The following is a 26,124-nucleotide window of genomic DNA, read 5'->3' as shown; positions in this document are numbered from 1 at the left end:
CCTGTTTTTATATTTAGGAAAATAAGCTGCTGGGGAGGGGGGGAAAGCTCACTCCTCAAAATCTAGGCAGTCTTCTGTAGTCAGAGAAGAGTAAATGCTGAAAGGCCACAACCAAAGGAGGAGATAATGAACAATCTGACCTGGATCTTGAGGTATAAACGCTATGGCCTCAGGACTCTTGGTGCCTTAGTTCTTTCGTTCAACTGGCTCTAGCCCATTTTCCAACACTTACCCAGTGTTGCCAAACACCTTTTGCCATTTCTCACTTCTTAAAAGGGACCATTCAGATTCTCCATCAGATCCACCCCCCCCCCACATACTATCCCTTATTCCTTCTGAAAAACATAACGAAAGTCACTGATGTGGTCCTTGCTATTTTACCATCTCCCTTCCTTCCAGAAAAGATGGTCCCACTGGTGTTTTCTGGTTTTAGGAACTTTCAAATGCCTTCCCCCAAACACTAATCTACTGACAGTTATCCTTAGTACTTTTCATCTGCTTCAACCTCTTGATTCCTGCGTCAACTATGACATAACCCTGGGGGCGGAGAATTTGCCCTTAGGCACAGACAGGAACATGTCCGAAAGAGACTGAAGGATATTAAGTAACACCACAGTTCTAGGGACTTGGGTGCACATCCTCCTTGGAAGCCCTTCCATTTCCTCCTGTTGCTGGCTGACCTACTCCTGGTAAAGGGGTAGGACAACCAGAGCAATAGCTCCTCAGTATTTCTCTGAGTTGGCCCAGTCATTGGACAGTAGTCATTCTTGGAACCCCCTGCCACCTGCAAGTGCCTCCTCTCCATAATAATATAATTCGAAAGATACAGACTTTCCATCTGGGAGAGACTGATTAAAAAAAAATAATAATAGTTTCTCCAAAGCTGGCAGTCGTACTCAGCTTGACAAGCCCCCTCTAACCTCTAACATTTCCCTCTTTCTTTTGTTCCTGCAAAAGTCAAGGCAGGCTCCCTTCCCAGGGGGCTGCTGCCTGGGGATGGCTAGGGCAAGGCAGCAAGTCACTGTAGGCCACCCGAACCATATGATGGCTACCGAGAAAATGCATCTTCAGAGAAAGTACGCAACTGGTAAGCAACCCATGTCCCGGCTTGCTAATCATGAATTGCTATCACCACCATGATCTTATCAATAGGCTTATTTATTTATAGGCTTTTTTCATTACCTGGCAAAATAATTCTAAAAATACTTGAAAGTCATAAAAAATACTCCTTTTTTATATCTCATTTTTGTTGCCTTCAATGTAGCAGCAGAAATTAATAATCAGAGCTTAAAAAAGGACATACATATTGTACTGTTAAAAGATTTATTGCAGTGATACAATACAAGTTTAGAAAACATATGATTCAAACTGGTTTGGAAGTTGCAGAGCAAGGGAAATTCCTGCAACATGACACTGTGAGGAGACTCTCAGACACTGTAGTTCTTTTAACAGCATGCTACTGAATGTTCTTTCCCAGATATCTATTCATAAATCCTTAAATGAATCCTGTCTACTACACTTGATGTTGACATACTGTTTTCCCCCTTAACTTCTAGATGTGCAAAACTTTTCTTAGTTATATTCTATTACCAGAAAAAAAAGAAACAGTCTTGAACAGACCATTTCAGCAGCCTATTTGGTGCCTGTGCATTTTATTAGTATTACCTTGTTTCAATAAATCACTTTTAAATGGAAAATATGACCAAGTTCTATGGCTTTTTGTTTTTAAAAAAACAGCTTCAAAATTTTTTTTTTTTTAAAGCTGTTTACACATAGTTCTGGCACCTACGTGAAAGATTTTAATGAGCAGCAAAGAGTAGAAAAAACAGTGGTTGAAATGTATATTTAAGAATATTTACAGGGTGGATCCAGTGCAAAATAATGAAAACCAAAACATCTCAGCAATATAAGCCAGTATGTTGGTGTTCAAAACCACTAAAGGGTTTGATCATTTACCTCTAAGTAAAGTGCCTCTAGCTGATATTAACAACAAAATATACCCTTTTCAATACCTAAATTTCCCACATCCTTGTTAAGTTTTATTGAATTACTCTAGATATGAGTTGTGATATTTGGATTCTTGTCTTTAGCTTCATCTCACATTCATGGTTTCATAAGAGACTTACTTGGGAAAACCATGACTATTATGCATCTCACGGCTAACGTCAATCTTCTATCTCCGATCCCATCTTCTAACTCCTGAGACTAAGCTATTCCTTCTGGAGAGTCTGAAATAGCTAGACAACTTTTTGTCTCACAGGGTTTTAAGTTCATTTGGTATTTATTCAGGTCTACTATACCCACTCTATGAACTACAGAACTGGGTAGGAACATGCAAGCCCAGCAATCGTAGGTGACCACTTGAAACAGAGACGCCGGTTGTACAAGAACCCACAAGGGGCAAGTCTGTCCGTTCCCTAAGTGGAAAATTCATAGAGTCAGGGAACTTGGTACTCCTGGAGAGGAATAAACTCTCTTCCTCTGCAACTCTATCCAAAACTCTTACCAAACATCAAATATACCCATAGCAAAAGCTATGTAGCACCTCGGATTTGGAGGCAGAGGATCAACCATAATAGTTACAATGAGAAAAGAAGCTAGTGCAGATCAAACCTCTGAGTGATTTACCTGATGTACTATCATGCTAATGATGCTAACAAGATATGGTAATAATGCTTGTTAGGAATTTTTCAAAGGATTTTTTTTTGCAGTTATTAAAAAACAAAACTACTTACATATTTGTACATAATGCCTCTTTCATTACAGTTTTCTTATAAGATTGTCACTAAGAAAATGACAAGACACATTAGCTGAGAATGTTCTCTTGGTGAGGGAAAATTATCTCTGAGCTTTCCCTAGGAGAGAGAAGAATAGTATCAGCTAAAAGTATCTGCTCTGCATTTCTGAGCAAAAGTAGCGTCCTCAGAGTGACCAAGACCTCTAGGAAACAAACAAATAGGATGATTATCCCTTGGAAACACCTGTCACCTAATAAATCCCTTCCAAAGAAACTAGACACTGAAAGAATGACCAGAGGCCACTTAAGTGGCTTTTAACCTGTGCATTTAGTTTATACAAGGGAACAACCTTAATGACTTACTTTTACTCACAGAAAATAAGTTCAATTTCAAATGCACATACTGTGGATGGGAGCAATTGAAAAACCTGGATGAAAATGAGCTTGATTCCCCTCAGAATACAAGAAAATTGTTTTAAAATCTCTAAGACATTATTGCAGCTAGGATTTCTTTCATCCACGGACGTGGGTCCTAAACGAAAAGACCTTAGTTTCTTTGGTGTGTGGGGAGAAAGCAAAACAGGAATGTCTGACAAACTACGACAGAGCAGCACAAATGAAATAATTTTTAAACTAAACCCTACCCCTCAAAAAGACCACCTCCTCCCAAATAAAACCAAAATCCTTGATCTAAAAACCCAAGATGACCAGACTATAAAGACATCAAATTGGCTTCTGGTTCTCTGTACAAAAAGTGATGGCATAAAAACAAACTCGTACTAAACAGTTTTTATCTTTCAAGTCCTGACATCAAGAATTATTTCCCTGTGATTCAATTTCTAACACATAATTACAGTGTTCACGGACAGTCTCAGGGTCACAAGGGCTAACACATAAACCCGTCCCTGCGGATTCTGTGGGTCCAACAGCCTGTGGTCAGAGGGAACCCAGAAGACTTTCTTCTTCAACAGAATCAGGAACTGACCCCAGGCACAGGTCCTTCTACCAACACTGGACTGGGGACAAGGACCGCTGACCCCTCTGTTCTATTAATTGTCAGAAACATAGATCTACCCATTTATAATATGTCAGTCATCATCCCAGGCCATGTGACAAAAACGTTTTCTGTCTCCACTTTAAAGAAAACAAACAGTTCAACCTGTTTTGTTCCAGGCACTCTCTTTAGTTAGCAGGTAAGGTTTACTTTACTACTGTGTAAATGGCAGAAGAACCTTCTCAATGCAAATCTGGCATGTGTTTGTCCATGCTCACTAACGGTGTCCAGTGTAGGCTTTAAACCAGGAGGTCACGGAGGCGGCCGCGGAGGAAATCATCCCTCCGGCGCTACTGCTTGCGATGGGTGGGGACGCCTGGGCGCTCTGGCTCTGGGAGACTTCCACGGGCTGGGAAGGGATGTCGCAAAACCGGGGGCTTGGCAGGTTCTCCCAGTCCGTGCCCAGGTCAGTTTCCTCGTCACTGACGTGCTCATCTCCACTCTCATCGGATTCTCCAGCAACTCCGGGATCCACAAATTCCATGGACTCCTCAAGGTCTGCTCGTACTTCAAAGGGTCCCGACCTATGTGCAGACAGTGAGGGGTCACTTACAGAAATCCTCTGCCTTTCCCCAGAAGACCAGTCTGCCGGATAGGGCATGGAGACTCAGGGCCTGTCCCCACACACCATTTCCTACATCTGCACTGCACTCACTGTTGGCTCTTCATGGAGGCTGTCTTTACTTAAATAACTGCCATCCAAGTGAGGAATAATACCACGTTCCCACACTTTCCCAGAATTCTACCCACTTGATTTGTGAAGGCCCTGAATGGAGGACAAAAAACCATCCACTAAGGCAGTCCATGCTGGCCCAAAGTATGATCTCCAAAACTGTTATAAACAATTGCTGTGTTGGATAAATATATAGCATTCCCAATGAGCCAATTCTGATAAAAAACAGTCACTTGATGTATACACATTGGTCTACTAATTAGTGTAATTAATGGTATACAAAGGAAAATATACAGATACATCCTGCCTTATGGAAACTGCCAATTTTTAAACTCTTAAGACCCAGAAGACAGAAATGCTATGATTATATGCATATTGGCAAAACTTCTCTAGGTTCTTGTCAGCAGCAAGCTCCCGCACACATTTTTAAATAACATCACATTATTTTCTAGAGACATATTTATTGCATAAAATGAGACAACTATTAAGAATGTCATCTGGCATAGTACATATTTCTACACTGTATTTCAGGAGAGAGATACTTATTTCCCAAAGGTCCCTAATGACATCCTCATTGCTTAACCCAATAACCCTTTCTCAGGCCTCATCTCTGTGACGGCTCCCTGGTGTTTCTGCCTCTCTTTTCCTGGCCGGGCAGCACTTCTTGATGGGGAGACACCCCATCCCCTGCCCCCCAGGGGACTGGAGCTGGCCAAATGGTGGGACCAGGTCTCTCCAGCAGCCCCTAACCCCTTGCTGTTGCCCCCAAGAAAAGCATCAAAGGCCTTGGTTCTTTCAGGGGTTTCACTGATATTTACTTGGGGAAAGTGGCAGAGGTCAAAAAAATAACAGATAGTAATTACAAATATCCCAGAATTGTGAAACCTGCCATTTTAGTCTCAGGTCCAAAACTCTTTATAGGCTTGGAAATAAAAACTTAGTGTTGGCCTCCAATGCACCTTCACCAGATCTGCACCTTCTAACACTTTTTGCAGGGTCAAGCAGACCTCATTTTTCTAAGACAACCCTGCTTCCTAGCCAAAATAGCAATAATAATAGCTAACAGTGTTCCAGGCACTGTTCTTAGGGCTACCATTTATATATATTAATTAAATTGGAAAATACAAAACAGAGCTTTCCCCTTGGCTTCAAGTAATCAATTTACATTTCAAAGTACTTCAGATTACCCCTCTTTCCCCATTAGGCTTCCACCCTGACCAGAAGGCATGTTGCTTCAGGAGAAGGGAACAAGAATGAGGGGGGTGGGGGGTTCTCCCCACGATCTTCCTACTTCCCCTGGTCTCCCCTTGAAACCTTCTTCAAACAAACCAATGACCAACCTGACCAGTATCTCAGCTCTTAAAGTCTCCCTTTTCTGTTTCCTTAGGATTCTCCCTATGGTTCTTTTCTCCCTTCCCTTTTTCTTTTTCTTGGCAAACATGTCTATTCCAAAGCCCCTTTTCAGATTCTTTTCCTCCCAGCTCAACTCCCATATTCCTGCCTGCCAGCTCTCTCCTCTGAGGGTTACGAATCCCTCAGAATCATCTCCCCCTCACTAAGATATCTGAGCCAGTCACCAGACTGACAGCCAAAGCTGGCCCGGCCTCTCCCTCTCCTCCCTGGTGCTCTGCATCCAAGGCTGCCAGGCTACCTGCCATCATCCAACAAGCCCCCTTTCCATTCTCCACGTGTCACCCTAGCTCAGGTCCTCAATACACGGCCATCACCTCCTGACTTGCTTCCGGTCAGTCCCACACACCCCTGCCTGCCTCTCCTCATGGCATACCCTACTAAAACGTCGATGAACAATTTAAGTCCCTCAGCCAGGCTCCTTCCTTTACTAAACGTGAGGCTCTCATTTTCCCCAGGTCCCCACTTTCTGGGTTTTCCCAGGAGACAGGCAGGACTGAGAGGACCATTTCTCCAGTGAGAGAGTTTTCTGCTGATTCCAGTTCTCTCCTTGGGTCCCTCAGAGCCGAGCTGACTTGGCATGGTGCAGGTGCTCAGTTAAGTACTTAAAATGAAAAAAGGAAGGAATGGACGTTTCCCAAAGAGATCAGTCAGTTGGAACAATTTAGGTTCCACAAGTAACCTACACTTCTGAGAACCCAAGGGAGCAGGCGAAGAGACCCCAGCAGAGGCCCCTGGGATACTTCTCCACTCAATGTCTCTCTCCCATCACTAGTAAGTTAGAGATATAATACCTGCCTGGAGTACAGACATACCTCACACAATCAACTAGTGAGATAATTACAGCATTTTCGCTTAATACCTCTTGGGAATAAAATTAACAAACCGTTCCTCTAATTTTAAGTTTGGTTGAATGACGTTTCTTTTTATTTAAAATCCTGACGCTGGAATACCCATTTTCTCATGATTATGCAGGAAGCTATTCTACTGGTCAAGGCAACAAAATGGTCTTTTTAGCTGCACAGAAGTCTCTTTTACAAAACATCTTACTTCAAAAACTATCCAGACCATAACTTGTTCAAGTTCCACACTCAGAGCTGTGTTCAGACATGTCGCTTTCCTTAAAGGATAAGACCCGCTGTGTCCCTAGCATTATTTCTGTCAACCATCTTCCCCTTTTTTTTATGGATGTCCTCCTTGTTAAACTAGGTCTCCACACCCACACAGAAGAAAGAATATATAGAAACAAGAAAAGGACGGACTCTGCACTGGGATCTTTCTATCACTGCACTGGCCTCATCTCCTTGGACATCCACATTCAGAATCCTGGACTCAAATCTCAGCCCTAGGAGCCCATCCTTCCTAACTTCTTAAATTTGAAATCCACAAACTCTCTGGCCATGTTTCTCCATCATAACAATTTACACCCGTAGTACTTTTATCCATTTTATTTTTATCCTGACAATCATAATAATGTTAGTTCTCCCTCAATGCAGCCACCAGTCAGATCCAGCTGATACCCCTGCAAGTGAAATGCTGAGTCATGTTTTTATATATCTGATGTGAAAAAGCAGAATCATCTGTGAAAAACGCCACAGCTTGTCAGGAATGAGTTATAGCTAAATTGCTTAAGTGCCTGGATCTTGTAATCAGATACTTCTTTGCTGTTTGATAATCTCACTACTTAACTTTAAAGACTGTCTATTGCTGAAATCAAGTATAAAATTCCCTTAGTTTCTTTTCTAAAGCCACATTTCTCACTGTAATGCAATCACAGAAAATTTTAAAATTTCCTTTGTTAGAAAGTAAATAAGAAGACAGGTAGAGTTCTTGCTGATAGAATGCTGACAGCCAACTGGTACCATCATAGTAAAGACTGGATCAAATTAGAATCATCAACAACTATTAAATCTAGGGGGAAATTCTGAGGGGCAGATACTTGCACGGTTTGAAAGTATCTCCCCAGAGACTGCTCACTAGTTGTAAGGAAGGGAAAATACAGTGGGTAAACTGGCACTTTGAGTAGGTGACCAAAATAACATGGCCAATGAGGGACACTGTGCCTCCAGATGTGACATCCTGAAGGAGACATCCCCACCTACACAGTATTCTGGCCTGGAGGGCATAACCTGAATCAAATTGCAAGGAAATACTGGCAAACCTTAAACGAACACTCTATTTAACAAGGGCTGCATACTTAAAAAATGTGAATGTTGTAAAAGACAAATTAAGCTGTGGATATGTTCCAGATTTAAAGAGACTTGACAACTAAATGTAATACCTGACTCAAGACTGGATTCTGTCCTGTACTGAAGAAAAACAAATGCTATAAAGCACAGTATCAGGTCCACTGGCAAAATTTGAATATGGGAAGTCAATAATTATAATGTTGTATCAATGTTAAGTTTACTGAGGTTGATAACTATACTAAGTGGTTAAGTAAGAGAATATGCTTATTTTTAGGAAAAATACACCCAAGTATTTAGGGGTCAACAGTTATGATGTATGTAACGTATCCTCATAGGACTCAGAAAAAATACTTGGGTGAGTATGTGTGTATATTTGGGGACAATTTGTGCAAATGACAAAGCAAATGGGTAAAACATTAGCAACAGGTGAATCTGGGTATAGGGTATGTGAGCCTTTGTACTTATTTTTTTTTTTTTGCAACTCTTCTGTTAAGTGTGAATTTGTTTCCAAGGGGATAAAACCCATTTTATCATGGATTCAGGATGGGGTCAACAGTTCAGCTGGTCTGAGTGGAAACAGGTAATCCTACTCAGGTCCCATTAAGAATCTTCCTGAACCTGTGATTCTGGATAAGGCAGGTGAGGAAAGGGCACATTTGAAGCTCTGCTGCTTTTAGCTACAATTTCCTCCTCCACACACCTGAGGATCTAACATCCTAACCCACAGAATTCATGTTTAGAAGAGGATAAGACGACCGGAGACCTCTGCCCTAGGACCAATTCCACTTCTGTATTCCTAGTCCTCTGTACCTTGTCCTATCTCAACCAGGTTCTGAATCCCACAGCTGTGCTCGCTCTGCCCTGCTCCTGACCTCCTGGCTCACGGACCACGGACACAGATGTTACCTACAGCTGGGCTCAGGCCCGAGCACACGTGTACGTTTGTGGACTTCTGTAGGACACAGCACTGGAAGTGGCACAGCCAGTTCAGGGCAAGCCGATAGAGAACCCATCAAATTGCTTTTTAAAGAAACTGAACCATGTCACACCTCCAATATAAGAGAGGCCCATTTCCTCCAACACTGGATATCATCAGTCCTTTTCATTTTTGCCAAACTGATGGTTGACAACTGGAAACCTATTTTGAATTGCATTTCTTTAGTCTTGATTGAGGATGAACATTTTCTTCATGTGGATACTGGCTACTGGCATTTCTTAGTTTCAATTGCCTGTTTGAATTCTTTGCCTGGTTTTCTATTAGGCTGCTGGTCTTTTTATTGAGTCAAAAGTTTTCTTTCGATTTTAGTACACTGTCTCTTACATAGGTTACAAAACATGTCTTCTGCATGTCTTTTAACTTTGTTTATGGTATTTTTTTTATCACAGAGACATTCTGAGTTTTTATGCAATAAAATGTGTAACTCCTTTCTTTTATGGTTTTTGGGTTTCATGGCTTGTTTGGGAATTCCCTCCCCACCCTTATGATTATAAAACACTGTCTTTCCTCTTACTTGTTTTATAGTTATTAATATATATATTAATATATTTTATATTATATATAGTCTTTTACATCATCTGGAATTTATTTTTATGTATGGAATGTGGTATGAATCCAACTTCTTACCACATGACTATCCAATTGGCCCAATACTAATGAGCTGGTACCATTATCTGATTCAAAAGGCCACCCCTATCATATATTATATTCCTATACAATGGTCTCTGTGGACTCTGTTCTGTTCCTTTAATTGCTTCCTCTATTCACATGTTAACAATGCCCCATTTTAATTACTTTTATACTATGTTTTGAGAGGGCCCAAGCCTATTCCCCTCATTATCTCTTTTTCAAAATTTCCTTGCATACTGTGCTTCCAGTTGAATCAGGTTATCAAAATTCCATAAAAATACTCCACTGAAATTCTGATCAGGTTTCCTTTTGGGGAGTAGCATTTCTACAATACTGAGCCTCCCCATCCTAGAAAATTATAAGGGTTTCCACTGACTCAAGCCTTCTTTCATTCAATCCCACACCTTGTATTGTGCCTGGCATGTAGCAGGCATTCTAGAAATTCATGTTGAATAATAATAATAATAATAATAATAAATTTCATAGTTTTCTTCACATAGGTCTTGCACATATCTTCTTAGGATTATTCCTATATAATTTACTGCTTTTTGTTGCTACAGTAAAAGGGATGTTTTCTCCATTATATTTTCTAACTGATCACTGGTGGCATATATAAAGTAAATGCTTTTTGTATGTTATCTTGTATTTATCTATTACAAGAGTAAATTGTTTGCTTCTTTCCAACATAAATAAACTTTATACATTTTTAATTTCTTGCCTTGGCTAGGCCTCCAGCACAATAAAGCAGTGTTAGTAGGCATCCTTCTTTTTCCCCTGACTGTAGGAAAATGCTTCCGTTATTTATCCATGTAAGTAATGTGCCATTAAACCAAATTTTTGCTGTAGGTTTAAGGTAAAAACCCTTCATTAAGAATCTTTTCCAACTTGCTAATAGTTTCTTTTTTGTCCTTAATCATTAATAATGGGAGCTGAATTTTATTCAGTGCTTTCCTGCCATCTATCAGCTTAATCTATGTTTTTTCCCCTTTAATCTTTTAAGGTAATGAATTCGTGTGCATTGGTCAAGGGCATGAGGAACAGTATCTACTATTCTGGAGTTAGTGAGAGTGTGTTGGGACCCTGGCTCCATAACTTTTACTGGCTCTGGGGCCATGAGTACAAGTTACTTGACCATGCTAAGCCTCAGTTACCCCTTCTATGAGATAATGCTTATAAAGTGGTTGGCCCAGTGTCAAAATAATTTGCTCAGTAATATCAGCTGTATTATTACAGGTAACTTTTCTAATGTTGAACCCTTTACTCAAGTACAGAGGTAGTAGCAAGCAGACCCACAGAAATCCACAATAAAACTGGAATGGAATGCAGACATTGAGGTTTCTGTGGATCATGCACCACATGAATGGGATTGACGGGGAAGAGCATGAACTCCCTGTAAAATGGCACAAAATTTGGGGTGAATGTGCAGGTTCCTGGAGAGAGTACACAGCTGTTTTCAAAGGGGTCTACATTCCAGGAAATAAACCACCATTTTGGGGGGAGGGGAGCAAAAGGCAGTAGTTAAGGGCAGATTGCAGTAACTGAGATGTGGAGGAGCCAGGCGTAAGTGTCAGTGGAGGCTGGATGGGAACTCTACAGGGGACCCACCCTTGAGCCTGGGGCTCCAGGATCAAAGCTACTGGACAATGGGGAAGGGCAGCCCAAAAGAACTTTCCACCTTTTATTTTTCTTTTAGTTCTCCTTCAAAAGTGCAAATAATGTTTACCAAGTCATCTCTCTGCAGATGCCTATCAACAGATAGTTAAGAGCAAGGAAAAGAAGGTAAGTGCCCAGAGAAGTGGGGCTTGGAGGATACCAAAGATAAACTTCTAAGATACTTTAATGAATGGGGGCCAGACTAATTCAGTGACAAAAAGAAAATTGTGATGAAGAATTGTTACAATGGGTAGGGAATGTGCAGGCACAAAAGAAAGTGCACAAGAAACAAGCAGAGGACACATGCTAGGTAGGCAGGGTTAGCAAAGACACATACATGGATTCAAAGAAACAGCCTTTGGTCTTCAGGAAGAGAATGCCCAACCCTCAGAATATCTGGGTTCTTCTATTCCATTTTAGGTGCTTAGCTGTTTGATATTAATTTTCTTTGAGAAATTATTAGGTAAGGACCGTAAAAGTTCAAATATGATTAGCTATTTTTTTCTTCTGGATGGGACTGCATGATTTTTGTCCTTTTTGAAGAGTCTGGGGTTGGGGAACAGGCCCCTGTACTTGGCTAACTAGTTAATTCTAGTTAAAAATAATCACATAAAGAACACGTACAGAAAAGCAACAAATATCCTTCTTACCTGCCTAGATGTTCAGAGTTCGGACTGACCAGGTACATTAGATTCCTGAGGGTATGCAGTGGCTGCAATTGATCTAAATTTACATGCTAGAAAAAACAAAGAATTGATTAATATTTTCAAACTATGTATCAAATTAAACATCAGTTCACAGTACATTTTCCGTACCTGAGAAAAGCAAAGGTAAAGGATATTTGCATTCAATTTCTTCACTGCTCGAGTAAATTTCTGTCTGCTGAGATTTTCCCCACAAAATTCACTGTAAAATAAACACACTGTTGTAAAGTTGTAATCTTTTTTGAGGAAAATCTATGTTAAAATGTTCATTTTGCAAAGAGTATGCTTTACACTACAGTTCAATATAAAGCCTACCCTGGGTCCTTGCCTATGAGTAAATTATTACACTTAAACAGAAACTTCATTAGAATGAACTATTATTACCCTCAAGGAGAGCAATTTTACTGCATCTACACAAATTACAAATGCATATATACCCTTTGATCGAGCAACTCCACTTCTGGGAACTTATGCTACACAAACACTTGCACACTCATGAAGTGACAAATGTACAAGATTATTCCTTGAAGCAATAATGGGGATTGGCTAGATCTTGGTAAATTTATAAAAAGGAAAACTCTGAGGCCATCTGCCTTATGCAGGACAGCTGAAGCCTTACAGTGGTCTCTCAAGGCCCCACATGACTTGCCTCCCCAACCTCCCCCTCTTCCACAGGGCTTTGCACTTGTCACTCCCTTTGTCTGGAGCCTCTTCCCCTAGGCACCCACATGGCTTGCTTCCTTCCCCTCTTCAGCTTTATACATGACCACATAACTGTCCGCTCTAACACAACAAGCCCTTCCCCTCCAGGTTCTTCCCTTTCTCTTGCCTTGTTTCAATATTCTCCATAGCACTTAGCACCATCTGGCACTGTTTAGTTGCTTGTTATTTGTGCCTTCATTCAGATGTAAGCTCCCAGAGGGCATGGACCATGTTTTGCTCACCACTGTAGCTGGCACATAGTATATGCTCAATAAATATTCATTAAATAAATAAAATTCCAAAAAGCAAGGTACAAAATACCTTACTACAGCATGCTAGCTTTTGTGCTAAAAAAAGGGGGCAATGGTAATAATACGTATTTTATATTTGCTTGAAATGGAGAGGGGTATGGAGGTCATGAGAACTGGGTAGACTGTATAATTTTTTTGAATTTTTTTCAATTTTAAACCATGCTAATTTACTTCTTAAAAACTATATATATATATAAACATAACTCTTACAATTTACCCAGTTCTTATATATGAGGATCTATAGCATACTCTGGAAATCTTGGTTTTTCCATCTATTATTTTTTCTAGTGGGAGAATATTCTATGGTGGTTATCAAAGACTTAAGAAGACAGTGAAACAGATCTGCACATAAGGACTATGAAATTAATCTCCACCTTTCATAGTCAAACTTTCTTTGCCTCGATTATACTTTTAAATTCTTGTTTTTGGTTTAGAGTAAATAAGAACACAATAGAAATGTAAGAGACGTAAGATAAACGTGACATTACCACATTTGATTACTTGCCTGTTGCACAGTTTTTGGGGAAGATTTACATCGAGTATATGTGACAAAATGTTGACCAGCTGAGTTGAATAGCATAGTGCAGCACTGATCGTGTAAGCAGGATTATTATGCTCCATGTCTAAGGCATAAAAAAATCCAATCATATACAAAACAACTTCACTTTCAACAGAAACTATCTTCAATCTCCAATTATTCATAAACCCATATTTTACAATTTATGAATTTTTCATTACATTATTGTTCAGTTGTTTTTTTTTCAATTAAATAGTTTTATTGAAATATATTCACATACCATACAACCATCCATGATGTACAATTAACTGTTCACAGTACCATCATATAGTTATGCATTCATCACACCAATCTATTTTTGAACATTTTCCTTACACCAGAAAGAATGAGAATAAGAATAAAAAATAAAAGTAGAAAAGAACACCCAACTCATCCCCCCTTATTTTTCATTTAGTTTTTGTCCCCATTTTTCTATTCTTCCATGATGGTTCAGTGTTATTCCTTACTCATAAGAGCTCCAAGACCAAGAATGTTTTCATCATTTATATTTTATGCTAAGTGAAATGTAATAAAAGTGAATGGGCCTAAAGAGGCCCAGCATAAATGAAATTAAAATCTGAACTACCTGGATCAAAGGATGCAGCTAAATGAATTAACAGAACAATTAACGCCCAACTTAAATGTCACCTGCTCAGAGGCCTCCCATCTCCTCTATGGAAAAGTAGTGTCTTCCTCTGATGCCCCACCTGCCCCACCAAGTGCTGCTGGTTCCTTCCACAGCCCCCACCCAGCACATGGGTCTGTTGACCATTTACTTGTTTCCTGTCCTTCTCCCCACAGGAGGGCAAAGGGCCACACCTGCCTTAGTCCCCTTCGTATCACTGGTGCCCAGCAGTGTGCATGACCGAAGCACACACTCTCTGTTTGCTGAAGCTACAAAGGAACAATCTTTCTCCACCACAGAGAAACTGCAGTAGTTTTAAAGGGTTTTGCTACTGGCATATTTCAATCCCCATTTAGGACTGCTAAAACAACCTCTTTACAAAGTTATAAAATAAAAATGGGACTCAGCAGGCTAAATATACTTCTTTAAATAGTGAGGCCTTTTAATATAAATAAAGCAGTATTAACCTACAAACAGTGAAATATCTAAAAAAAATCTAAGTTTTTAGTCCAACTGATGAATGCACAAACAAAATGTGGTATATCCATACAATGGAATGTCATTCAGTCATAAAAAGTAATAAAGTGGATAGATGGATAGACAGAATGATATAGCAAATGTCACAAAATGCTAAAAATTGGTGGATCTGGGTATCTGGGTAGGAGGTATGTTGGAGTTCTCTGTATGTTTGTTTTTTTTTTTATTTTTATTTAATTGTGAACTTTAATATATATACATATCTCTCTATGGGTTTTGTATTGTTTTTGCAACTGTCTTGTAAGTTTGAAATTATTCTAAAATAAAAATTTTAACTAAAAAGTGATAACAAAGTGCTGATACATGCTAGAATGTGGATGAACCTCAAAAACATTATGAAAGAATGTGAAAGACATGAAACAAAGTCAGACAGCAAAGGCCACACAGTTTTATGATTCTACTTATTTGAAATATCCAGAATAGGCAAATCCATAGAGACAGAAAGCAGGTTCATGGTTGCCATGGGTTGGGGAAAATTAGGAGTGACTGCTTCATGGTAGAGAGCTTCCTTTTACAGTGATGAAAAAGTTCTGGAACCAGGTAGAGGTGATGGTTGCACAACATTGTGAATGTACTAAATGCTACTGGATTGTATAATTTAAAATGGTTAATATTATGTTATGTGAATTTTACCTCAATTTTTTTTAAAAGTATGTATATGTATATACATACATACATATATATATTTTCAAAGAAGTTTTGCATCTCACCAGGTCCCTGCGTTGTTTTCTTCTCTTCCACCCAATTGTAGTACGCAGAGTAGTCTCCATTGTTCGGGAGGCTAATCCAGGGCCCAGAAATGCTAATGCTGGTGTCTCCGTTGTGGTCGTCACAGACCCACCTCCCTGAGAGGTAAGTTGTCCTCCGGGCTTCGGCAAGCTTGCTCACGGTGCTGGAGGTCATGGCACTGTCACTTTCTGAAGACACGTCCGCGGGATCTCTAAAAATCAGAAGATGCATATGGATTTCAAGAGACTGTGTTTTAAAGGGCATACAATACACTTGCCAGAAATGCCAGAACGTTAAAGTTATATCTGAGCACAGAAACTTACTTGGAATAGAGATAAGCAAATGCCAAGAGAGATGAAGGTTAACCAGCTATGGTACAGACAGCCACACACGTGTGAGGAAGATGGCATCAAGTGAGCCAGGGCCTGAAGTTATTAGGTTCTCAATTTTTCTGATCTCAGGACCCTTTCCAGGCTTAAAATTTTTTGATGGCCCCAAAGAGCTTTTGTTTACATGGGTTAGATCTATCGATATTTACTGCATTGGAAAATTAAAATGGAGAAAAATTTTTAAATATTTATTCATTCACTCAAAAAATAACGATGAGCCCATTACGTGTTAACAAGGCACATTTTTAAATGAAAAATATCCATATTTTTCAAAATAAAAAAAAAAACAGCGAAGGGTGGCACTTTTACATTTTTGCAAATCTCTTTAATACCTAAGACTATCAGTTGTTTTTAATATTCCATGAAAAAAAAGCAGCTCCATCATTCATGTGCTTTTCCTTGAACTAACCATGGTACTTCAGTATGCTGCAAAGTGCTTTATGCATACTTCCCATTTCAGCACACAGTTTATTTAAAAGGCATGTACCCCAATGTCAAGATTTAATAAAATTAGTCATTGTTATTGCCCTTTCAAGGACATTCTTCAGTGAAACTGGCTTTTTTTTTTTTTTTTTTAATCTGCAAGTATGGAGGTGGAGAATATGACTATTATAGTTGGGTGCTACTCTCTTGATTTGTGTCAAGGCACCAATGATTTTACCCACCACAGCTTTTGAGCCACCAGTGCAAATGTTAACAAAGTGAAAAAGGAAAATAACGTCTTAATATTATTAGAAAAATAGTTTTCACTACATGGACCCCCTGAATGGATCTCAGAGACCCCCAGAGGTCCATGGACCACACTTTAAAAACTGTTGGGTCCAAAGGGTAGAGCAGGAATTCACCATGAGAAGTTGCAACAGGTACAGATGCACTGAGGGGGAACAACACAGTATATCTGGGGAGCAGAGATGTTTAGTGGGGTTGGTGTGGTGGATGCACAAGGGGAAGTTCCAAAAGATGGAACTGGAAAAATAGATAGGAGGTGGGCAGACTGGGAAAGACCTGTGCAACATTAAGTTTAGATTCTGTCCTCTTGGACAGTGGGTCTCAAATCTTTTTTTCTTTTCGCCATAACATACACATAAGAGATAACTCCTACTGGCTGTTACAGATAAGACTGTGGATGGAGGTATTATGGGTAATTCTATAAGCCAGCTGTACCTATGCCTCTTCGTTTTCTCATTCAAGGAGTTTAGAGAAATGCAAATAAACAAGAAATCTCATTATAGGGATAACTTCAAAACCACCTGCTTAAAAACCAAAAAGCAAACAAACAAAAACTAATCTAATTAGCACCACTGAATTGTACACTTGAAATTGGTTAAAATGTGAAAAGTTATGTTGTATGTATGTTACCACAATAAAAATTAAGCAAAAAATTCACATTTGGTATAAAATAATATATACTCAAGGTAAAAGATTAAAACAGCACAGGTATAAAAGACAACGTTTTTTCCATCTAGTACTTTTACTATATAATGTCTCCTTTTACATATTCATTTTTTAAATTATTTTAGCCTTACAAAAAAGTTTCAAGAATAACACAAAAATTTCCTGTTTACATTTCACTTAGTCAACTTTCCCAGATTATCACTTCAGGAAAATACTGTGATCAAAATCAGGTAATTAACACTACAATACTACTAACTAATCTACAGAACTTATTCAAATTTCTCCAGTTGTTAATGTTCTCTTGGGGTCCAGGATCAAACAATGCATTTAGGTTGCTGCTCTCCTTTGTCTTTTTTCATGTGGAACAGTGCTTCAGTCTCTCTACTGCAAACTTGGCATAATTTTATTTTGTGCCATTTTTTCCCCAAATGGCTGGCGAGCTGTTCTATTACAAATTTTCTGATAAACCAAATTTTCCCCATCGATCCAAAATGCCACCCTTATCATACACTAAATTCCCATGGGGTCTATTTCTGAACTTTCTATTTTGTATCTCCTTTTTCCCCCTATTTGCTAAAAATTATTAATGACAAATTACTTTGAAAGAGCTGAAGAACAGGTTTCCAAGCCAGAAGCAACAATCAGACTTTTCTAGGGTTTTAGTCAGCTAATTCTGGCAGTAGAACAAAGGGCAGGCTGAAGTAGAGGCAGGAAAGAAGAGTTACAAAACGAGCAATAGTCCAGTGACTGTCATATGCCAGTGCAAGGTGCCAGAAGTGAGAGCCACCAGAACAGACAGAAAAGTCACAAACTAGGACAGCCTGATGGTTTGTGAGAAAGCAACTAAACCCTTCAGTGGTGGCTTCCTACCTGATCATCAGATCAGGGAAAGGCCCTGATGACTAGAATCATCTAGGGAAGTCTGAAAATATAAAAGTGTTACACAATGCTCTGGAAGGTTGAAGGTGTGTCCTATGGAACCTATATTTTTCAAAACTGACTCAGATCACCAGACAGGAGGGGAAACCACTGATGACTCCCGAGGGATTCAAGACACAGCAGCCTAAGAGTAAAATCACAGTATTCAGTGCTCAAAAGCAACGAATACAATAAAGGAGGGTTACCAGGAAAAGGCTAAGTCCAGGTGTAGTGACCAACAGGTGAGAGACCCTGTTCCCTGGGTGTTTTCTTACATATTAGCTCATAATTACTCAATGAAGCAAGCATCTATTATCCCCAGTTAGTAGACAAGGAAATAAGGCTCAAAGTTCAACAACCTGCCTCACGCCACACAACTAATAAACAGCCCAACTGGGACTGCAACCCATTCACCCATCAAATGATTCTCAGCCAGGCGTGTGCGTCAGCACCTGGGCTGAAGGCTCTGTAAGAGTACACAAGCCTGGGCCCCACCCCTCTGAGAGCCACCACCCTTCACCCTGGATGACTCGCCAACTTCGTGCAGTGTGTGCTGTTTGCTGAAGCTGATAAGACTTTGGTTTCATTACCAGGAAAGCATATGACCCCAGTATGAAGCCCAGTGAAAATGAGGTGCTGCCACATTTGAAAAATACTGCTTGGCATATGATCTAGTCTAAGAGTAAAAAGAATTGCTTACTGTACCTCACACCAGTCTTTACTTCCTCAATTGGAAAAATGACAGAGGTGAGCTCTAATATATGAGATCGCCGAAGACTTGCCAGACGCTCATAATGACTTTTTAAGTCCATGTTTTTTTTTTCCACCAAGTCACCAAGTTTGCGATTATGTCTCTGAATCTTCTCCTTTTTCTCTTGGTGCCGTTGTGCACGACTGTAAAGCTTCTGATTTTTTTCCTTTGTTTTGAGGAGGCCTTCAGAATCTAATATAAATAAATCACGTCCAACAATTATCTCTATAGATAGTTTTTGGGTACTGCAGTACCCCATCCCACTTATACCCAAATATAAGTGTCTCCCCTACAGTCTACGCTGAAAGCAAAACCTCAAAAAAACTAACTAGATAATGTTCACTAAGTGGAAATCTGAGAGTTTAGTTCAAGTAGATATTACACATAAAGCATAGGGGATTACCATTAAAATGACTCTTTATCCCCATTTGTAACCATTAATAAAAGGAGTTACTCAAACTACTGTCAAGTTCAAGTTCAGCATAGCAAGTGCCTGACTTTCTAAGAGTAAGCCCAAAGAATATCCATGTTGGGCAGAATAAAGATCTAACTCAAGTTTGAAAAATGTACGGGTCATGATTTTCCTTAGAAACCTCCTAGGAGTGCCCCGGATTACAAAAGAGAGCCCAGGTATCATCTCACAGCAGGTGGTCATGTGGCAAAGAAGGACGGGCAACAGAAATAGACCCAGAGCTCTGCAAAGGTCCCATGGAATGCAGCAGCAGCCAGCTGGGAGGGAGAACACATCAGGTGAGCACCTGAGAAGCTCAGCACTTCAAACACTGCAAGGCAAAGGAAAGCCTGGCCACACAATTGGAAGAGCATATACACACATCCTGTCAGATTTATGTCCTGTTTGTGGAGCTCCTTCAGGTTTTGCATTCCAAGACCTGGTAGGGCTTTGGGCTATACCTAAACTTTCCTAAATTAGCAAAAAGAAACTGTAAAATCTCCAACACCTAGGAAATTCTCTGGAGGTTCAAACTCAAGTTCAAAACCAAGCTCACTCTTTTTCCCAGAAAACCTCCTCTTGATAACATTTTAAGATAGGTTCCCTACTTCACAATTATTTTTGACCTATATGGGGTCAAAATGAATCCTTTGAAGGCCAATTCCATCAGCTGTCCTATAATTTTATCTAGGCCTTTCTTTTCATTCCCAAACTATCATAATCCTAGTTTACTCTCACCAAAACCCTCTACTCCAAGCCTTTATGCCCTCCTCCATGGGCTCAGTCTTCAAAATCTATAGCCTACCTCTCTCTCTAAGCCAATTTGGCAGGTGAAATCACTGACCTCCCCCCTACGTGGGATCTGACGCCCAGGGGTATAAATCTCCCTGGCAATGTAGAATATGACTCCCGGGGAGGAATCTAGACCCGGCATCAGGGGATGGAGAACATCTTCTTGACCAAAAAGGGGGATGTTAAAGGAAATAAAATAAGTTTCAGTGGCTGAGAGATTCCAAAAGGAGCCAAAAGGTCACTCTGGTGGACACTCTTATGCACAATATAGACAACCCTTTTTAGGTTCTCATGAATTGGAATAGCTAGCAGTAAATACCTGAAACTATCAAACTACAACCCAGAACCCTTGAATCTTGAAGACAATTGTATAAAAATGTAGCTTATGAGGGGTGACAATGTGATTGGGAAAGCCATATGGACCACACTCCCCTTTGTCCAGTGTTGGATGAGTAGAAAAATGGGGGCAAAAAAAAAAAACAGGCACCCAGTGTTCTTTTTTACTTTAATTGTTCCTTTTCACTTTAATTTTTATTCTTATTATTTGTGTGTGTGTGGTAATGAAAATGTTCAAAAATTAATTTTGGTGATGAACGCACAACTATATAATGGTACTGTGAACAACTGAATGTATGCTTTGTATGACTGCATGGTATGTGAATATATCTCAATAAAATTGAATTAAAAAAAAAAAAAATCTATGGCCTAAATGCTCAGTGGCTCTCATCAAACACAGACTAAACTCCTTAGCCCAGAGGCTTCTCCCACACTTGCACATATCTCACAGTTACCTTCAGCAGGCCCTGTACTCTAGCCTTGCTCAGTTACTAGATTCTTCAAATCCTTTCCATGAAGTGAAACTACCTAATTAAACGCATGGGTGAATGGATAATGGATCAATGCTAAATAAGTCATCATTCCCTAAAAACTCATCCTGTGCTGCTGAAATCAACATCTCTCAAGGAATGCTATTTGCTCCTGTGTTCCAAATCTCCAAATTTTCCTCATTCAACAGAGATCCCCTCCAAAATGCTCCCCAGAACTCTGTGGTAAGATTTGTACCCCTCCTGTGGCACACAGCTCTTAATTCCTTATGTCAGGTACAACTGAAGCCTTGTCTCCTGACTAGAAGGAGCAGGCATCTGATAAACATCTGTGGATGGACCCTACTCTCTTTTTCTGAGGACCTAGTTATTTACTTGTGGGCATAAAATTCCTTACAGTTTTTCCTCAGATGCATCTCTTTACCATACCTCTCATGTCCATGTCCTAAAGGTTAATTCTCGTGGGACTATCCCAAGCTTACTTTCCAGCAAGCTCATGAACTTCCATGATCTCTGCTGGGTTCTTTACAAGTGCTCAAATCAATCTGTCTAGCCATGGCTAGTCACATGGTGGTCAGATTTCTTTTAGGATATTTTCAAATCTAATATCATGACCTCTTCCTGGGTGGCAGGAAAGCATCACAGTCACCCAAAATTGCTCCTAGTGCACACTCAGCACTCAGAGTTTAACTTGTCTTTCTTTCCATGCATCTCCTCCTAAATGTCAAGACATTTTGAAGTTATTTCTGTAATTTGCTCTTGCTTCTTTAGTGTCTTGAATAAATAATATACCCTGCAGTTTCATACAATCTAATCTCCCTCCATGTCACATAATATGTCTGTATTATTCTGTATTATGTGTATCTATATCATAATACTTTTTATCTTAAGATTCTGGAGAAATAATTCACCAAGCTTTACTGTTTACAATTTGTGGCCTTTTCCAAATGTGTGTGACATTTCAACAACAAAGTAATAATAATAATAAAAAAAAAGACTCTTGGGTAGCAAGCTCTTAATCTGTGGGCTTGGGTCCATGCATAGCTTTTAGAATCCATTAATTCTGTTAAAATTGTTTGCAAAATTGTGTCAGTCTGGCCTAGAGGGTAGGGCCTAAACTACATTTGTGTTCTAAGGAACAGGGGTTCCCAACCCTGGCAGGTCATCAGAAGCACCCAAAGCAGTCTTATTCAAAGTTTAGGCCTGGCCGCAAACTGTTACCAGCCCACAGCAATAGAAACACAGAAACAGAGAGTAACTGTTTAGAAATTTATGGCAATTTGATATTACCATGACATCCAAGTGTGTGAACATTTTCCTAATACTTAATTTTTATTATATTTTAACAAAAGTATCGGTTTATGACAGATTGGCAATTAAAAAGAAAGAAACAAACAAACAAAACAACTGGTTCTTCACTACAGATAGTCATAAATCCAGGGTGAATCCCAGGAGTCTCTCTAGATTTTAAAAAGGCAGGTGACTGATGATTTGCCAGGTATGGAAACCACTGTTCTAGGGGCCACTGCTTTAGAGTCATTTTTTATATTTTCTGTGGCTGATGTTTTTGTTTTTGTTTGGAGTTAGGAACTGATTAAAAGGAGCTGATTAGAGCTTTAAATGTGCTTATCAGAGAAATGCACATGTTCAATAAATCCAGCAATTTCAGGAGGTTCACAGAGGACTGGTGGCAAATCTCTGGTCTGAACACATATGAGGATGGGAAAAGAGGGTGAACCAATGCTAAGTAACAAGTTTCTACAGTGTTACTGAACAGGAGCCTTCGGAGGATGCAAATAAAATTCAGCAGATAATCATGTGTCCTCAGCTATGAGCACCTCTTCACCTTGTTGCCCTGCCTCTCTGGCTTATTAATCCTGTGAACCTCCATGCAAGCCCTTTATTAGTACAAACATTTTCAAAGGAAGATATTACACCATGACATCATACTATAAAATTGCTTCTGAAAGCAATGAATAGACGAGAAAGGGATTCAAAATGGATGATGGTGACTCATTCTAAACTTGAAACAGATTGATTTGATCTTCCTAAACACATGGAGTATTTCGAAGGATACAGGATTTTTAAGAGGAGTCTATCTTAAATTTGTTATTTAAAATCTTGCTATTGTCCTCTATCCCTCTCTGTTCCTCTCTCTCTCTCTATACAAGCATACATATACTTTCACATTCTGAATACCTCTTTATCATGCTGACATGGCTCTTTAGCTTATTCATCCTGTGAAATTCCATATGAGTCCTTTATTAGGGCTATGTATGGGGGGAGGGGGATCACTTACTTTTCTTCATTTCTTCGTTTCCTTTACATATTGTTTGTTTCAGCTGTTCAATCCTCATCTTGCAAGACATTATTTTCCATCTCTGAAAAAAGATGCAATAAATATCACAAACGTTGGTCTCTTATGATTAACATGATTTACCTGGGATCACTACTTATTTTCAGATAGATCTTAGAAACCATAATGAAGACGAGGCCAATATAATTCTATAGCTTTTGTAGCTATGGTGGATTAAGAAAAAGAAAACTCAATATTTTTCTCATTCAATGCAGAAGCTGCTAGGAAAATAAAAGAGAGAAAAATTCACAGTTTTTCTGAATGTGTCAATGAGCAAAGAGAAAAATGTTGAAGATATTCTCTAAACCTTTTCTGGCCAATATGTAACTTCTGGCCACATGTGGCTATTTAAATCTCAGTGGAAATTACATAAAATTAAAACTTTAGATCCTTAGTCACACTGGCCGCATACCAAATGTTCACTAACCACATGTGGCTTGTGGCTACCATATTCTGTATTGGACAGCACAGATAGAGAACATCTGCAGCACCAGAGAAAGTCCTGTTGAAGTACTACTCTAAACTGTTAGTGCTGGCTACTAAGGAGACTATTAACATCACTGGTTTATCTCACTTATACAATAAGCAAATATTACTTAAAATAATAAAAACTACACTAAAACAGAAGTTTTATTTTTTTGTTTATTTTAAATGCACAGCTGACATAAGCTTCCTGAGAAGCCTCAGAAAATTATACAGAATATGAAATTGCCTCTTCTTCACATTATCAGAATTTAGGTACAGCTTTCCCCAAAAATGAATAAAGGATCACTAAAAATGGGACCTAGCAGTTACTTAAAAAGTATGATTATCTATTCCATAATGCCTCTGATATCTCCATAAATGTGGATAATTAAAAGCTCAAAACAAAGCTGTGAGTTTTAAATTCGTCCAAATAGTCTGATGGTATAAGATACAGACTAGAACAGGGATGTTACATTGTGTGAAACTCTAACCACTCCAGTGGGGTCAGAGAGACATGTGCAAACAGATTCACAGGGACTGAAAGACCAAGAAATAAATCAGCAAAGAGATATTTTCACTTCTAAAAGGTATTAGTCTTTAAGAATCAATAGTGAAGGTTTTGATAGAAAACTAGAAAATACTACAGAGAATTTGCAAAAATGGGAATGGGAATCTCTTATGAATAGCACCTCACAGTCTTTTTCTATATAATGTATTCTGTTTATCATAACATTCAGAACATATGCAAACTTACCTATACCACAAAATTTTTTTAGGTAAATATTATGAAACATTATGAGTGATGCTTGTTATGAGAAAAAAATACACATCACAGAAGACAAAAAAGAAAAAGTTATTGCGAACCTGACTGCCACTTTCCAGGGGAAATCTCAATTACAGTCTGATATATATCTTTTCAGATTTTTAAAACTATATTTATATTTAAAAACACACACACATAAATGGAATCATTTTATACCACTAGCCTGCTATCTGTTTGTTTTTTCATTAGAAAATATATCTTGGACAACTTACCATCTTGATATGTGACCCTATTCTTTTTATTTTTTTAACTTTTAATGCAAAACTCAGAGATCTCCAACATAACCCCCACCCAGATTGACCACATTCTTTTTAACAGTTATGCAGTATCACATTTTATTCACCTCACCCCCATTGATGAACATTTTATTTATATACTAACTTTACCCACCAGTGCTGCAGACAATTAGCTTCCTTGTTCACAAATCACTGCACTGTGTACATTTCCTAAGGATTAAAATCGTTAGGTATACTACATGTGCACTTTTCAAAAAAATAAATAAAAATGAGTTGTCCGCAAAACAAACAAGTCAAGGTAGCCTCCCACAAACAGTGAATAAATGTGGCTGTTATCAATCTAATTCCTTATTTCCATATATTGTACTCATTTTCTCCAGTTTAATGGTTAATTTTGTTTGTACAGAACCTTATAACTTTTATGTATAAGTCAAGTCTGTCAAAATGTTTTCCTTTATGGTTTGTAAAGGTCCTCCCTACCCCAAGTTTACATAAGTACTCTCCCATATCTTCTAATATTTCATGAGTTTACTTTTCACAGTTTAGTCATTAACCCATCTAAAGTATATGTGATGTATGCATGTCAAGTTACTGTTTTACTATTAGCACATTGTTCTAGTATTTCTATGTTGATACCAGACTTCATAAATATCCTTTATCATGGCTCCATAATAATTACCTATTCCTTGTTTATGGTATCTTAGATGAAATATCTGAGAAGTCCACACTACAAATATATTCAAATAGAGGACTGCCAAAAATGATCAAAAGTAAATTTAAATTCAAAATGACTTTTTAATGCTTTACCAACTTAAAGCCATGTAACCTAAAATATAAATATTAATTTAAATACTTCTTACAACTTACCAACTGATCTGTTATCCATTTCCCTTCCATAGCTTTTAACACTCTGTAAGGAGAAGAGATGTTGAAAATATGCTCTTCAATACCATACAATTTTGTGAAGTTCAAAACTGTAAAATCAACAACTTTTAAAAATAAGTAATGAATTCTGAGAAATGCCTAGAAATACCAAAGTGAAACTTAGTATTTAGAGTGTTTTCCAAATTCCCTGTTCTCTGCAATTTTTTTTGCCTCTTTTCCTTTACACTTCTAATGCTGCCCAGAGCCTTTCTATCCACAATAAAACTTCGACAACAGCCATAACTCAAGCCATAATCGATAACTTCCATCAGTCATAATTAATGAAGATGATG

The 26,124-nt window shown here is 38.8% G+C and overlaps 1 protein-coding gene across 1 annotated transcript in view; it reads right to left on the bottom strand.

The window, feature by feature from the left end:
- Window positions 1-1,306: 1,306 nt before the first annotated feature.
- The window catches only part of ATG14 (autophagy related 14), a 47,005-nt gene continuing 22,187 nt past the window's right edge, over window positions 1,307-26,124 (bottom strand). Inside the window, exons 3-10 of the mRNA XM_037832657.1 lie at window positions 25,775-25,817; window positions 23,327-23,408; window positions 18,915-19,152; window positions 15,489-15,718; window positions 13,566-13,683; window positions 12,159-12,249; window positions 11,994-12,079; window positions 1,307-4,315 (exon numbers count right to left, since the gene is read on the bottom strand). Of these exons, the coding sequence (XP_037688585.1) occupies window positions 4,009-4,315; window positions 11,994-12,079; window positions 12,159-12,249; window positions 13,566-13,683; window positions 15,489-15,718; window positions 18,915-19,152; window positions 23,327-23,408; window positions 25,775-25,817 (1,195 nt within the window). The 3' untranslated portion in view covers window positions 1,307-4,008. The remainder of the gene's footprint in view (window positions 4,316-11,993; window positions 12,080-12,158; window positions 12,250-13,565; window positions 13,684-15,488; window positions 15,719-18,914; window positions 19,153-23,326; window positions 23,409-25,774; window positions 25,818-26,124) is intronic.

This window comes from Choloepus didactylus, chromosome 4 (assembly GCF_015220235.1).
Source record: "Choloepus didactylus isolate mChoDid1 chromosome 4, mChoDid1.pri, whole genome shotgun sequence".
Lineage (NCBI taxonomy): Eukaryota > Metazoa > Chordata > Mammalia > Pilosa > Megalonychidae > Choloepus > Choloepus didactylus.
This window is presented reverse-complemented; position numbering and strand designations above follow the sequence as displayed.